At 46.3% G+C, this 14,993-nt stretch overlaps 1 protein-coding gene across 6 annotated transcripts in view; it reads right to left on the minus strand.

The window, feature by feature from the left end:
• Yeats2 (YEATS domain containing 2) overlaps positions 1 to 14,993 on the minus strand; it is a 106,136-nt gene that overhangs the window by 14,125 nt on the left and 77,018 nt on the right. For all 6 annotated transcript variants that reach the window (XM_037209902.1, XM_028857613.2, XM_028857611.2 and 3 more), the window contains 3 exons: positions 10,921 to 11,098; positions 9,801 to 9,929; positions 8,795 to 8,893 (listed from right to left, as the gene is read on the minus strand). In XM_037209902.1, coding sequence (XP_037065797.1) covers positions 8,795 to 8,893; positions 9,801 to 9,929; positions 10,921 to 11,098 — 406 coding nt within the window. The remainder of the gene's footprint in view (positions 1 to 8,794; positions 8,894 to 9,800; positions 9,930 to 10,920; positions 11,099 to 14,993) is intronic.

The following is a 14,993-nucleotide window of genomic DNA, read 5'->3' on the forward strand; positions in this document are numbered from 1 at the left end:
AAATTAGTCAGATATATCGTATAAAATTATCTTCAGGTTACATGTGTTAAGGTGTATATGAGGCATAAATTAAATTCTTTAGATTGGAGTTATTTCATGACATATTTATTCACATGCATATGCTTACATATTTATGTAAATACTATAAAATTCACAACACTTCTGTCCTTGACAGGAGACATTCAAACTGTTGTAACTCTACTACGTAAACATTAATGTCTCGGGGACATGCCTCTCTTCCCTTAGTCTTCTTTAACCAACGACCTATACTGCCACAGCTCCTGTGCGGCACGGCCTCCCTGCCTTGGCTCTCGGACGGTCTTTCCTCATGTAAGTACACCGGTGTGTGTCTGTGGGGCATGCGCACTTGAGTGCAGGTGTCTGAGGCCATCAGAAGAGGGCACTGGATCCCCAGAAGCAGCAGTTAGGGGGCGCGTGAGCCCCCACTGTGAGTGCTGGGAACCAAACTCAGGTTCTCTGCAAGAGCAGTGCTCGCTTTTCCAGAGCTGAGCCGTCTCTCTAGACTGATGTCTGTCCTGTACACCGCCACCAAAAGCATTTATCGCTGCCATTTTCCTACTCAGTACTGTGCACAGTCTTACACGCCAGTATCTCTCCTCTCCTTTTTCACTGACATATAACTGGCAGCCAGTAAGCGTTATCTGGTAAATGTTTCCTAGTCCTACACTCGTGTCTCCATCACTCCAGTCACCCTGCCTGTTTCTATCAGGGTCCCTCAAGCTCGCCCCTTCCTCCCTGACAAGCCTGGTTCGAGGTGGAGTCACACCACACACTTTCAGTCAACACCACCACTGTAGTTATCATGAACACAGGTCATCCATGTTTCTTGACAGACATTTGCAATCTTTCCCACGAGTGGATCCCCTAGAACACAGGATGCATATTGTTTAATTTTGTTAAAAACTGCTCACTGCTTTCCAAAGAGCTTGAATCATTCTGTAGCTCCACTACGGCCAACCCAGGTGCCCACTGTTTTATGTCCCTGGCAGCCTCTGTATTGCGAAAACTTGAATTCCTGGTGATTCTGCATTGTTGCTAGGGTTTTAATTTGTATTTCCTTCATAACTAATAAAGCCGAATAATTCTCACAGGCTTTGTGCTATCTGGATGCCTTCTATGAAGTGTTTATCGTGTTTTTCACACTGATTTTGAATGACCTATGGCTGGACTTTTTGCTCTTTTAATATTCTCGGATGGAGCAAGGTTCCCATAATAAAGTCTAACATTGTTCCTACATCCTGTGTCTCACATTTTCTCCCAGGAAAAAAAAAAGGTTCTAAACCTTTCACATTTGGGTTTATAGTCTACCTCAAATTAGTTGTTACCTCTGATGTAAAGCAGGAACTTTCCTGCTTTCAGACACTTTTCATGCTAGTCAAAGAAAAGACCACCCCTCCCCCGTGGACAGTATCATAGGTGTTTTGTGTTTCATGAGTCTCTCTAATCTTTGACTATTTCAAAGGCGGAGGCTCCTTGGTATTCATATCTACTTCTCTAAGTTTTCCTCATTTTTGTTCAAGATTGTCCTGTTATTGAAAAACCTGATTAATAAATTACCTCTTGACTGTCTCACTAAAGGTCAAGGCCAGCCTTTGCTTCCAGAATGTTGAGGTTATAGGGGTATACCACCATGTCTGACTTTGACCATTTTATTTTAGGTGTTTGTACTCTGAACTATAACATACATTTCCATTTATCTCCTCTTAATTTCTCTTGAAATGTTTAGGGCTGTTCCTACAAATCTAATACCGTTTTCTACTCTTTTTTAACTTAAGTGTATGCATGTAGACACCATCAGGACTGTGAGGGCTCCCACTGAAGCCAGAAGAGGCATCATACTTAGACTCCCCCAGAGCTGGAGCTATAGGTTGCTATGAGCTAAGGATACAGGGGCTGGGGGGATTCAAACTTGGGTCCTCTGCAAGAACAGAAAGAGCTCTTAACTGCTGAGCCATCTCTCTGGCTGCCACATCTGCCCTTTATTCTATCCTTGTTTAGTATGTGTGTACATATATGTGTGGGTCTACACATGTCATGGCATATGGGAGGTCAGAGGACACTTGTGGAAATGGGTTCTCTCCTGGGGCTCAAACTCAGGTCCCTCAGCCTTGGGGGAAAGCATCCTCGCCCACTACACCAAACAATGGCCCCAAACCGTTGTTCTGCCCCATCTCTCCCTCTCTTCATTAACTGGTATTTGTATGTTGAGTCCTCCCTCCCTCCTCCTTTTTGGTTTATGGAGAAAGGGTCTTGCTATGTAGCCCAGACTGGCCTTGAACTTGCCACAGTCTTCCTGTCTCAGCCTTCTGAATGCTGGTGTTACCAAGGTGAGCTATCATTCCTTATTAAAATGTTTTAATTTTACTTTTTAAGATTTGTTTTATTTCACGTGTATGAACATTTTGTCTGCATGCATGCACATGTACAGTGCTCTCAGAAGAGGGCCCTAGATCACCTAAAATGGGAGTTAGAGACAGCTGGGAGCTACCATGTTGAGTGCCTGGAATTGAACTCAGGCCCTATCTAAAACAGGTGCTCAGTGATGAACTCCAAGTCATCCTTGGAAATAGCAAATCTGTAGCCCAACATAATTATCCAATATCACTTGTGAGAAAGCCATCATGGCCACATGGCTGATCTAGAGTGGAGTGCTAAATTCTGGCAAACAGCTGCATCTTTCTTCCAGTGAGTACCTGAACAGAGCTGATGTGAATTATGTACAGTCCAGATTTTAAGAATCATACTTTCTCAGGGATCTCCACAAACTAGTGGGTGTCCTCGCTGCCCCTGTGAGACAGCCTCTGTACGGGAGAGGCCTCACGTGACTTTGTCCCTGGTGTTCCTCTGGGGACACCTGAGTGAGAAACTGCATGCTCCAGAACCAGCTCTTGTGTCCTTTGGCCAATGCCGGAGTGTGAAATAGTCCAACGTGGGATTTTTCTTACTGGTAGTAAACAAAGGATGATCCCAATCGGGAATGGGGACTTTTTTTTTTTTTTGATGGTCATGTTCTGTTTTGAAATAACCTCTGTGTATTTCATTTATTTTCTTTTACCTGGCGATCTCTGAACAGGCTTCAGATTTTGACAGTTGATGAAAGATACGACAAGCATTAATGTGTGGGTGAAAAGCTTGGTGAAATTCTGAGTGAAGTTTTAGTTAAAGTTGGTTGAACTTGGGATTGACTGGGAGGCCAAAGATTTAAAAAGCAGAAGATTCTCTCAAGACACAAGTTGTGTGATAATAGTGTGTTTTGTGTGTGTGAATGAGAATTTGTAAATGTTGAATTCTAGGCTTCGACAATCATTGTCAGTGCAGATCAAGCTGCAAGTATTTATGTTTTAAAACTTAAATTATAAAGCTAGTTACGTCTTTCTAACAACTAGTTTTAATGTTTATGAGCATATTTTACCTACATTACCTTTTCAGGATGTTGAGAAAGATGCATCACAAGCAAAGGCTGGAGGCTGGGGGCTAGATGGTTTCGAGGAAGAGGTCTTGGTGGACTCTTTCATAGAGCAAAGGGAAGCAATGCCTTCTGGGAATTAAGCTAAGTTTTAATCTAGTCTTTTTTTTTTTTTTTTTGGTTTTTCGAGACAGGGTTTCTCTGTGTAGCTTTGCGCCTTTCCTGGAGCTCACTTGGTAGCCCAGGCTGGCCTCGAACTCACAGAGATCCGCCTGGCTCTGCCTCCCGAGTGCTGGGATTAAAGGCGTGCGCCACCAACGCCCGGCTTTAATCTAGTCTTTAAGATTAGAAGTCAAAAACAAAAATATTAAGGAAATGAAAACCTAATTGATCTTTGAAGCATTGTTATGTGGAATTAAGTGGGACTTTTGAGGCCTTTCTTCCAGAAAACAAGGACTTGGTTGTCAGGCCTATATTAGGCCTAAACCTTGGTGCCATGTATTTATACTTAAATCATTTCAATGGAAAGTGTCTTAGTGATTGGAACTTCTAGTGCAGTTTGGAGTTCTTCCATTTGAAAAATGTGATATTTACATGGGATTGTTTGAATCTTGTTTTCTAGTCCCTCCCCATCACCACCCTCATAGTCTGAAGGTAGATTTTTCTCTTGATAAAGGAACAAAAAAAGTGAATATCTTGTTTGTAAATTGATATCTAGTAACTAGTGGTAAACTTGAAATGGTAGAATTCTTTAAAGCCTAATTCTAGGTAGCCTTAGGAAAATGTATCTTAATTATTTTTGAACCTGTATTCACCTTGTTTTTTTCAAATATCTTGTTATATTTTCTTTTTCAGAGCTGCTTCTTATTTGGGGCTACTTTTTTTTTTTTTTAAATTGAGGCGTAATTCATAAAAGGGTACATTGTTTTGATGAGAAAAAATAAAAAGAAGAAAAAAAAAAGATAGAGGGCACATTTCTGAGAGTGCAGTTTAAGGAAAGACAGTGGTGACATTTCTGGACACACTTAGCCAGAGGTCATGGACCATCCATGTATTCTAAGGTTAAGATGGTGGGCAGGAGCACTTCTGAAAAGGTCTGTTTTTTTCCACAGAGTTTACCATGAAAAGGACACCATGAAAAAGCATGAGTATAAGAGTTTGCCACTAAAGGTGTCTTCCTTGCATGGTGGCTAACAAACTAAACTCAGCATGGTTTCTGGGGCTTAATTACAAGAGCTCATAAAACTTGTACCTGGTTTTCTCCAGGTACATCCTATATGGGGCAGCTTCATGTAAAATGTTCCACTACGCTGAGACCACATTCCAGTCTTCCAATTGTGTATCCTTCAGACCAACTCAAATCCCAGCTTAAGTACCAATGACCTCAATTGACACTGTGTGGAAGAAGGAGCAAGTCAACCCAAATCCTAACTCCCTGAATTCATGAGGTTTAATAAAACGTGATAGGGGAAAAAAAAACAAAAACAAAGCCTCCCTGAAACCTGGTGACCCAAGGCTGCCCTCTGCATTGAGCAGGTCCCCAGAGCTAGAGTGTTGCCATCTCATTCACAGTGCCCTCCCACTCAGGCCTTGGCAGCTCTGCATGGTGGGTTACAGAGATCAAGTGGCTCAGTTCCCTATTGTGCTACATATGATCTTGTCTTAAATCTATTTGAGTACCCATTCCATCATAAAAACTTCATAAAAAACGGGTTCTATTTCAGAGGGATGCTGTGAATGTTAAACAAGATAACATATAGTATATGTATGATATGTGTATGTTATGTACTGAATAAACACAACTTATTCCTGTAATATATAAATATTAAAAAAAAAAAAAAAAGAATACTACTGTACCTAAAAAGGTCTCTGGCTTAAGAATAAAAGTTCAGAGACGCTTGTTTGAACAAAAAAAAAAAAACAGGTGCTCTAACTGCTGAGCCATCTCTCCAGGCCTTGCCTTTAATTTCTGAATTACTGTGGTTAGAATGTAGAAATTAAAACCATTTCTCCATGTATACTGACTCATACTGAGTGACTTTGGCAATGCCACAGTTAACCATGCATATTTCCCCAACCCCCCAGCCATTCTGAAACTTCAAGAAACAGGAAGAGGTCCTCACAGAGTTCAGACCCCCAATTCTACAGGCTTAAGAACAGTCTCTTGAACAAAACAGTCTTTTAACAAATTAAAAATACTTTGTGTTTCAGTGTTTTGCCTGCATGCATGTGTATTACATGCCTGCAGTGCCTGCAGTGGCCAGCAGGGGGCAATGGATCCCCTGGACCTGGAGTTTACAGAGACAGCTGTTAAAGAGCCATGTAGGTGCTGAGACTTGAACCTAAGTCCCCTGGAAGAACAGCATGTTCTCTTAACTACTGAGCCAACTCTCCAACCCCACGAATCTGTCATTTGAATACTCATAGAATTACATAACCACAGCTTTTAAAATCTTTTCATTTTTCAGTGAAGGTATCAAGCATCCCAAGCGGGCCTTAAACTTGCTAAGTAGCTGTGCAACACCTTAAACCCCTGGCTCTCTTATTTCTTTACTTATCCACTCATTTACTTGTATGTGTATGGATATTTTGCTTGTGAGTAGTCTGTGCAGTCGTGTGTGAGCTCCTGCAGAGGCCAGAAGAGGGCATTGGGTCCTCTGGAACTGGAGTTACAGGCAGTTGTGAGCTGCCATGTGGGTGCTGGGAAATGAACCTGGGTCCCCTGGAAGAACAACCACTCTTTTTTTTTTAATTATTAAGAAATTTTCTATTCATTTTAATACTAACCACTGGTCCCCCTCCCCTCCTTCCTCTCCCCAGCCCTCCTCCCCCCCCAATCCACCTGCTCCAAGGCAAGGCCTCCCGTGGGAGTCAGCAGAGCCTGATACACTCAGAAGAACCACCAACCACTCTTAACCACTAAGCCATCTCTCTGGCCCAATGGTTCTGTTTCCACCTCACAATGCTGGGACTTCAGGTGGGTGCCACCACACCTGATAACCAACCAAAGCATTTTCAGGTGAAGGAAACTGTTCCACAACACAAATGAAAATGTGTTCTTTAAGATTTATAATAAGCATTGCTAACTGGGAGCCACCGAATGCCCTCAATGAAGAAAACAAAAATTACAATATACGCCTCCAATGTAAACCACTGCTCTGTAGAAGCAACCGTCTTATTCAATAAGAAACACAGAGCCAATGTAAAGATGAAAGCCCAAGAGGTCAGAGCTAAGAGCCTTACCCTTCACTCTGCAGCTATCCTCTTCCGCCAAAAGAACTACTTCCTGTGTGTTTGTCTTTATGAAGACTTTCTGTTCTGCCTTCTCATTGGTTGTAAACCCAACCACATGACCGCCTCGTCACTGCCCATCTGTACAGACCTCCAGGTTTTCTATGGTTGGTATTGAGATTAAAGGCGTGTGTCTCCATGCTGGCTGTATCCTTGAACTCACAGAGATCCGCCTAGCTCTGCCTCCCAAGAGCTGGGATTAAAGACGTGCACCACGAACTCCCAGCTCCGCTATGGCTTACTATTAGCTCTGACCCCCAGGCAACTTTATTTATTAACATACAAATAAAATCACATTTCAGTACAAATAAAGTATTACCATACTGCTCAGTGGTTTACATCAACAATATAAACAAACCTCAAAAGCGATGAAGAAAATCAAGCCCAGAAGATGTTTATGCTTTCATTTTATTCGTTTCAAACAGAAACAACCTACAGTGACAGAAATTACAATACTGGCTGACCAGAGGCTGGAAACTGAGTAAGGGTTGAAAAAAAAAGGATAAGGGCCATGGAAATCTCCCTGTCTCGGATGGTACATTCTTTACATTTATTGACCATCAGATGGCACGTTTATTATCTCTGCACTTCACGGCACATTTTACTTTGCTTAAAATCAAAACAGAGGGCTGGCGAGAGGGCTCAGTGGGCAAAGGGGCTTGCTGCCAAGCCTGAGTTCCGTTCCTGGGATTCACATGGTGGGAGCAGAGAAACAAGCCCAACAAGTTGTCCATAAACTTCGATATGCACACCAGTGTGTGTATGCAAGTGTGCACACATACAGTTAGTTAATGTAATAAAAACCAAAACTAAGAGATGATCTGTCCTGGCCTGAAATTAAATGATCATCAATCAGTGCAGAGTGGTATCAATGCTTTCATAGCTACACAGGATAATCCTTAATTACTGGAGGTTTTGTGAGTCATACGGTCTCTAAAGGAACCAAACTCGGGGCAATAAAGACTTATTAACAAAATCAGGTCCTGGATCCCTGTCAGCTACACTCTGCTTTAAGCAAGCATTTAGCAAATCACAAATCCACCTCTCAAGACAATGGGATCTCAGAATGCCTGAAAAGCAGCCTAGCACAAATTTCAACTTCACTGCTTTCAGGATTTGGGAAGTGTATGCATAATCTTTGAACACAATCCAGGGCATGACAGCTATCCTGAAGGACTGATCTAAGAATTAGTGATAGTGTTATATGCACATAACAGCAGGTAGCAGGGCCTGAACACATGGAGCCTGTCATTGCTAGAGGTGCTATAGATGATGAAGGTTTGCTCTGATCCACTATATTCCACCTTCTAATCATCTATTCTTAAAGTCAAGGATGCTCTGCTAGCTCAGTCTGCTCCCTACTAAAGCTCCTTCCTCACAACTATGCTGCCCCAAAGCATCCCCAAGTGGTCAATTTCCATAAACTAGCCCTTCAAGTCTTATCTCTACTATTCCCTTAATCCAGCACACCCCTTAACCTCCTTACAGTCGAAGGGCTCTCTACTCTTCAAAAGTCCGGTTTATACATGCCCAAGAAAGTCTGTCCCCAGTCAAGGTGGAGGTGATGCACGCCTTTACTCCCAGCACTTGAGAGACAGAGGCAGGCCTATCTCTGTGAGTTCGAGGCCAGCCTGGTCTACAGAGTGAGTTCTAGGACAGCCAGGGCAACACAGAGAAACCCTGTCTCAAAAAATCAACCACCCACCAACCAACCAACCAACCAACCAACCAACCAACCAACCAACCAATGACACAAACAAACAATAACAAAATCCCCACAAAATCCTGTCCCCAAGAGCCCTGACCAGACATCCTGGACCGCAGTATGTCGGCAATCACTTTCTAGCAACCAGTTTGCTATTTATGCACCTTTCCTCAACCTGGTTATAAACTGGAGGGCAAAATGATGCCTGATGCCCCTCAATGTCTATTTCCCTCAGTCTATGACATAAGTATTTATTTTTCGTGTATTTGTCAAGCAGCTCACAACAGATGCTGAAATTCAAAACATTCAGACTATAGGACGTCCTGCATGAAATTCTGGGACAGAGACACACACTGTGAAGTCCCACATACCTTTTGCAATAGCTACTGGAGCAGAGCTGGGGGGAGCTGGATTTGGGACACCGATGGGCAGGACGGTAGGGAATTTGCTGGTAGAAAAGGACTGAACCACTAAGACAGAAAAGGGAGATAGAATAGTGACAGAAATTAGTACTTATTCTTCAACAACCTTATCCATGTGTATCAATCATATGCTCCAGTCACACTCACTGCACCTTCTCGACGACTTTACATCCCTACTCGCTCCCCTTTTTTTCCAGCAAGCCCTCCCACTATCTAATCTTTTTGTTTTAAGACACAGAGTTTAGCCAGCACTGCACACACAGACACTGGTGTGGAGCTATCTATCTACTGGAGCATGGGCAACTCCCCAGTGGTTGAACCACAAGACACAACTCCCCGTCTCCCGGTAGCCATCAACTGCCAATCAGTGCTCCCTCCCCCTGCAAGGGCTGGGCTTATGAGGCACTCTCCCATCCATGACTGAATGTTGACAGACCCAGCTCTGTGTAGGCAGCCACAGTGACTGCAAGTTCCTGAGTGCAAGGCTATGGTGTGTCCAGAAGACAGAGTCCCACGGCCCTACTCCCCAACCTGTGTCTTCCTTGCAAGACGGAAACTGATAAAGGACCTAGCGCCCATGCTTAGCTGTGCTGTCTGCTAATGGCAGGGTAACTGAGCTACATCCTCCACTATGGTCACGGGGGGGTACATCAGGAAACTAAGAAAACAATAACCCAACTCTCACAAAGTGTTCCCTTTTGACTTATCTTTAAAAATGGGTAGCAAGATGGCTCAGGGCACACAGATGCTGGTCACCAGGCATCGCAATGGCCTGGCTGCACGCACGCACGCACGCACAATGTAATTTAAGGGCTAACTGACAACTCATATATATATATATATATATATATATATATATATATATATATATATATGTACAAAGCAGAGACCTCCGGACCTGGGAGGAGGAGGAGTCCTCTGAGACGAGCTGTGGGGGCTCGAGGGTGGGACGCACCTTTATTCACAGGCATCAGGACAGTCTGCACGCCCCCGGAGGTGTTGATGCCCAGTGGCTTGAGCTGACTGGGAATTGTCAGGACAGCCTGCTGGGGACTGGACTGACCAGAATGAATCTTCAACAATCCTACAGTAAGTGGGAAGACAAAGCCGAGCAAAGATCAGACACTTCCTTCAAGCTCCTGCCCTCTCTGCCACTCTGGGTTTCTCCCACAAGGAAGTTCCCAGGACAATCGCCCTTTAGTTAAAAAAAACAGTCCAGTGCAGGGGGCAATGGACAGTGGAGACTTTACAATGAAACTCTGATGTAATAAAATCATTTATTTTTCAAGTGTCCTTGCCCTAAACCAAAAAAAAACAAGAAACAGGAAAGAGAATTCTGCAAACACACAGGACAGAAGAAAATTCTGCAAAGCTAACAGAAAGGTGCAGAGGGGAGCAAAAGCCTCCAAACAGCAACTGCTGCCCAGACGTGTCCTCTGGGGAAAACAATGCCCTGGCGCTTTAGTTTCCAAATTTCTGTTTTTATCCAAATACTGTACGCTGAGCAGCTGGAGGGCTGTAAGAGGACGGAGTTTCTGACTAAACAGGCTAACCCAGTGCCTGGTGTCGCCGCCTGCAACCCTTTTGATGAATCACCTCAGCATTTGTTTTTCATTATGTCAGTGTTTACAGAAGAGAATGTACACACCGCAGGCCTGGCTTCCTGAACCTTCTGGGGCCCATGCCAGGGCGAAAAGCCTTTTTTTTTTTTTGAGCCAGGACTTGGAGTGTAGGGAAGAGGAAAAGGAAGTACCTCAGAGGGCTTGTCTCAGTGATGGGAGCAGTGGAGCACGCCTTTAATCGCAGCCGCCAGGAGGCAGAGGCGGGAGGATTTCTGTGAGTTTGGGCCAACCTGGTCTACATGGGTCCAGGACAGCCAGGACTACAGAGAGAGCAAGGGTGCCTGCTGCCAAGCCTGACGACCTAAGAACCATCCCTTCAAGTTGTCCGGTCACCCTCTCACCCCCACGCTAAATGTAGCTATCTGGAACTATTTCTGGATTATTTAATGACATGTAGTACAACCATGAATACCTTCCAAACACGTTCTGTCTAACGGAAGGAATGTCACTTACCTGACACTGTGGCTTTCCCAGAGATGGAGCTTGGTGTGGACACCAGGGATGCTGCGCTGACGGAGGGAGCTGTGCCCTTGCACGTGCCCACGGTGGCCTGGCTTACACACACTTGTGGCTGCCCGGGAGTTTTGATTATAGAGCCGACAGAGGATGAAACAGGAACTGACCCTTCCGACTGTTCAGTCACAGAGACATAAGTGGAGTCAGGGGAATTAGGAAGAGAGCATGTAACTTACACAGAGCACTGGCTCACACACAGCACACTAACAAACAGCAACTCTGTAACCACCATGCTATCTTGTTTATAAAAGATGCCTGTTTACATATGTAGGCATGTGTACCGCGGCACTGGCGAAGGTCCGAGAGGACAACCGGTAGGAGTCAGTTCTCTCTTCCCACCATACAGGTCCTGAGAATTAAATTCAGGTTGCCGGCAGACGCCCCTAAAGCTAAACTACCTCCTTGCCCATGTCATGCTATTTTTTTTTTTTTTGTTTTTGGTTTTTCAAGACAAGGTTTCTCTGTGTAGCTTTGCATCTTTCCTGGATCTCGCTCTGTAGACCAGGCTGGCCTCGAACTCACAGAGATCCACCTGGCTCTGCCTCCCGAGTACTGTGATTAAAGGCGTGCGCCACCACCGCCCAGCATGTCATGCTATTTTAAAAAGAATAGTTTTAAGAATTGTTTAACATGTATTTTGTGTGTGTGTGTGTGTGTGTGTGTGTGTGTATTCATGTGTCATGCTTGTGCAGGTGCCTGCAGAATTCAAGAGAGGGCATCAGATCCCCTAGAAGTAGTTACGGATGGTTGTGAGCCCCTTGTATGGGTGCTGGGTACTGAACCCAGGTCCCCTGGGAGAGCAGCAAGTGTTCTCAACTGATGTAGGTCAGAACACTTACCTACTGTGCACAAAGCCCCGGTTCTGATTGCTCACGTGGCATAAACTGGGTGTGGCACATGCCTGTAATCTCACACTCACACACACAGAGGATGGTTTCTCTGATTTAGTAGTTCCTCTATTTTTACATTTCACAGGCCAGGAAAATTAGTTTTGCAGTTATTAAATAAAAAAAGGTTCACTAGATGAGACACACTTTTTTTAATCATAAGAATTATTATTAGAGTGTATGTGTGTTTGTGCGTGTGAGCATGTGGAGAACAGAAAACAAGCTGGCTTTCTCCGTTACCTCGGGATCCAACTCAGGCTTCCAGCCTTGCTCACCCACACAGCCTTTACCTGCTGAGCCGTCTAGCCAGCCTTATATAACTTTATGAAAGGCCATTCAACACCAAAAAAGCAGGGCATGTTTTCAGAATGTATAAATGGAATAAAATGAGCTTTATTAAAACAAGCGAGAGGGAGGCTGACAGTACCATGGAGACTTAAAAGGGAGGACGCTGCGAGAAGCTCCTGCCAGGACGACTGTATACTGCAGGACCCTCTAAGAGCCACAGCAGACAAAGTACTTCTTTGTACCAGACAGGGATCATGTAGAGAAAGCGGCATGGATGCATACGGCATACAAGGGCTGCTAGGTAGAGCGGCACAGCCATGATCAGGCACAGAGAAGGGGCTACCACAGGCTTGAGAATAGTTTAAAGGGAAAACAAATCTCCCGACAAGTGATGTCGGATCAGCTAGGTATTTACACATAAGGAACGAAGCTTGGTTCTAAAATCTGGCACCACCAACTAGAGTCAACTCAAGATGGACCCAATTAAGAGAGAGGACTGCAGATTAGCCCCAGTTTCTTAGACATGGCGTCACAGAAGCAACGCCAGCAAAACAAGTAACCAGGACGTCATCCAAAGAAATGCTGTCCGTGGTTCCCAGGATGCTCCCGAGAGAGCGTGGGCTGCTCAGATGGCCTGGTGGGTAAAGGTGCTTGCCACATGAGCCTGCTGACCTGAGTTCAAGTCCAAGAACCCACAGGGGAGAGAACCAACCTGCACACAAGAGAGCACATTCGTCCACACATCACACATAAAGGACTTAGGAAGCGTAACTCTTCTAGTTAGCTGGCAGGAACAAGGAACAGCACATCTACTTTGTCAGCTCCTCAAATTAGGAGTCACTATACAAGCCAGCAAGTCTACTCCTAGCTCTGTAAACAGGAAAAATGAAACTTGTACATACATGTTTATAGAAGCGTCCCTAACAGTCAACAGTAGGAAATACAGACGCTCCATTAAGTGATGGACAAAAAAAAAAAACAGCGGTGGTGGCGCACGCCTTTAATCCCAGCACTCGGGAGGCAGAGCCAGGCGGATCTCTGTGAGTTCAAGGCTAGCCTGGGCTACAGAGTGAGTTCCAGGAAAGGCGCAAAGCTACACAGAGAAACCCTGTCTCAAAAAAAAACAAAAAAAAAAAAACAAAAAAAAAAAAACCAGATATCCATAAATCTAAGCATTATTCAGATACAAAAAATGGAAGACTGATAAATGTTAGAACAAAGATAAAGCTTGAAAATGTTATGTGGATGGGTGTGGTGGTGCATGCCTGTAACTCCGTGAGGCAGAGGCAAGGGCCAGCCTGAGCTACACAGAGAGACAGTGTCAAAACACACTGAACAGAAGCAGACAGATATGGAAGGCCACGTGTGTTGCTGCATTATATAAAAATCTCCAAACAGGAAAATCCATTTAGAAAGATTTGGGCGGTCAAGATGGCTCATGAGTAACAACTGGAGGTTGATGCCGAGATCCCACGGTGGAGGGAGAGAACAGACTCCTCCAAGTTGCCTTGGATCCCTAACGGCCCCCCCGCACTCCCCCACTCCACCACAAACACACACCTAAAATAAAAAACAACACAGAAATGGAAGCTCAGTGTTTTGTGTAGTTCTGGAAGGAAAGGGGATTGGTTTGGGGTAGCTTTGGGGACAACGAACATGTTCTGGAACTAGATGATGAAAGTTAGCCAGCCCTGAAGATAGAATAAAAACCACTGAACTACATATTAGACTCAGTACCTTTCATGCTATGTGAATTCTACACTGCAATTTTAAAAAGGACCAACATCTGAGGGGCTTTCCAAAGGCCACTGTTCACTCCCCCCCCAGCTCTGCTGCTGGGCCCTCCCCTCCCGATGGACCCTCTGCTCCCGTGTCCCCACCCGATGGACCCTCTGCTCCCGTGTCCTCACCCGACGGACCCCCGGCTCCCGTGTCCCCACCCGACGGACCCCCGGCTCCCGTGTCCCCACCCGACGGACCCCCGGCTCCCGTGTCCCCACCTGATGGACCCTCTGCTCCCGTGTCCCCACCCGATGGACCCTCTGCTCCCGTGTCCCCACCCGATGGACCCTCTGCTCCCGTGTCCTCACCCGATGGACCCTCTGCTCCCGTGTCCTCACCCGATGGACCCCCAGCTCCCGTGTCCTCACCCGATGGACCCCCGGCTCCCGTGTCCCCCCCACCCGGTGGACGCCCGGCTCCCGTGTCCCCACCTGATGGACCCCCGGCTCCCGTGTCCCCACCCGATGGACCCCCGGCTCCCGTGTCCCCCACACCCGATGGACCCCCAGCTCCCGTGTCCTCACCCGATGGACCCCCGGCTCCCGTGTCCTCACCCGATGGACCCCCGGCTCCCGTGTCCTCACCCGATGGACCCCCGGCTCCCGAGTCCTCACCTGATGGACCCCCGGCTCTCGTGTCCTCACCCGATGGACCCCCGGCTCTCGTGTCCTCACCCGATGGACCCCCGGCTCTCGTGTCCTCACCCGATGGACCCCCGGCTCCCGTGTCCTCACCCGATGGACCCCCAGCTCCCGTGTCCTCACCCGACGGACCCCCGGCTCCCGTGTCCCCACCCGATGGACCCCCGGCTCTCGTGTCCTCACCCGATGGACCCCCGGCTCTCGTGTCCTCACCCGATGGACCCCCAGCTCCCGTGTCCTCACCCGATGGACCCCCGGCTCCCGTGTCCTCACCCGATGGACCCCCGGCTCCCGTGCCCCCCCCCACCCGATGGACCCCCGGCTCCCGTGTCCTCACCCGATGGACCCCCGGCTCCCGTGTCCTCACCCGATGGACCCCCGGCTCCCGTGTCCTCACCCGATGGACCCCCGG

This window comes from Peromyscus leucopus, chromosome 12, assembly GCF_004664715.2.
Source record: "Peromyscus leucopus breed LL Stock chromosome 12, UCI_PerLeu_2.1, whole genome shotgun sequence".
Classification (NCBI taxonomy): Eukaryota; Metazoa; Chordata; class Mammalia; order Rodentia; family Cricetidae; genus Peromyscus; species Peromyscus leucopus.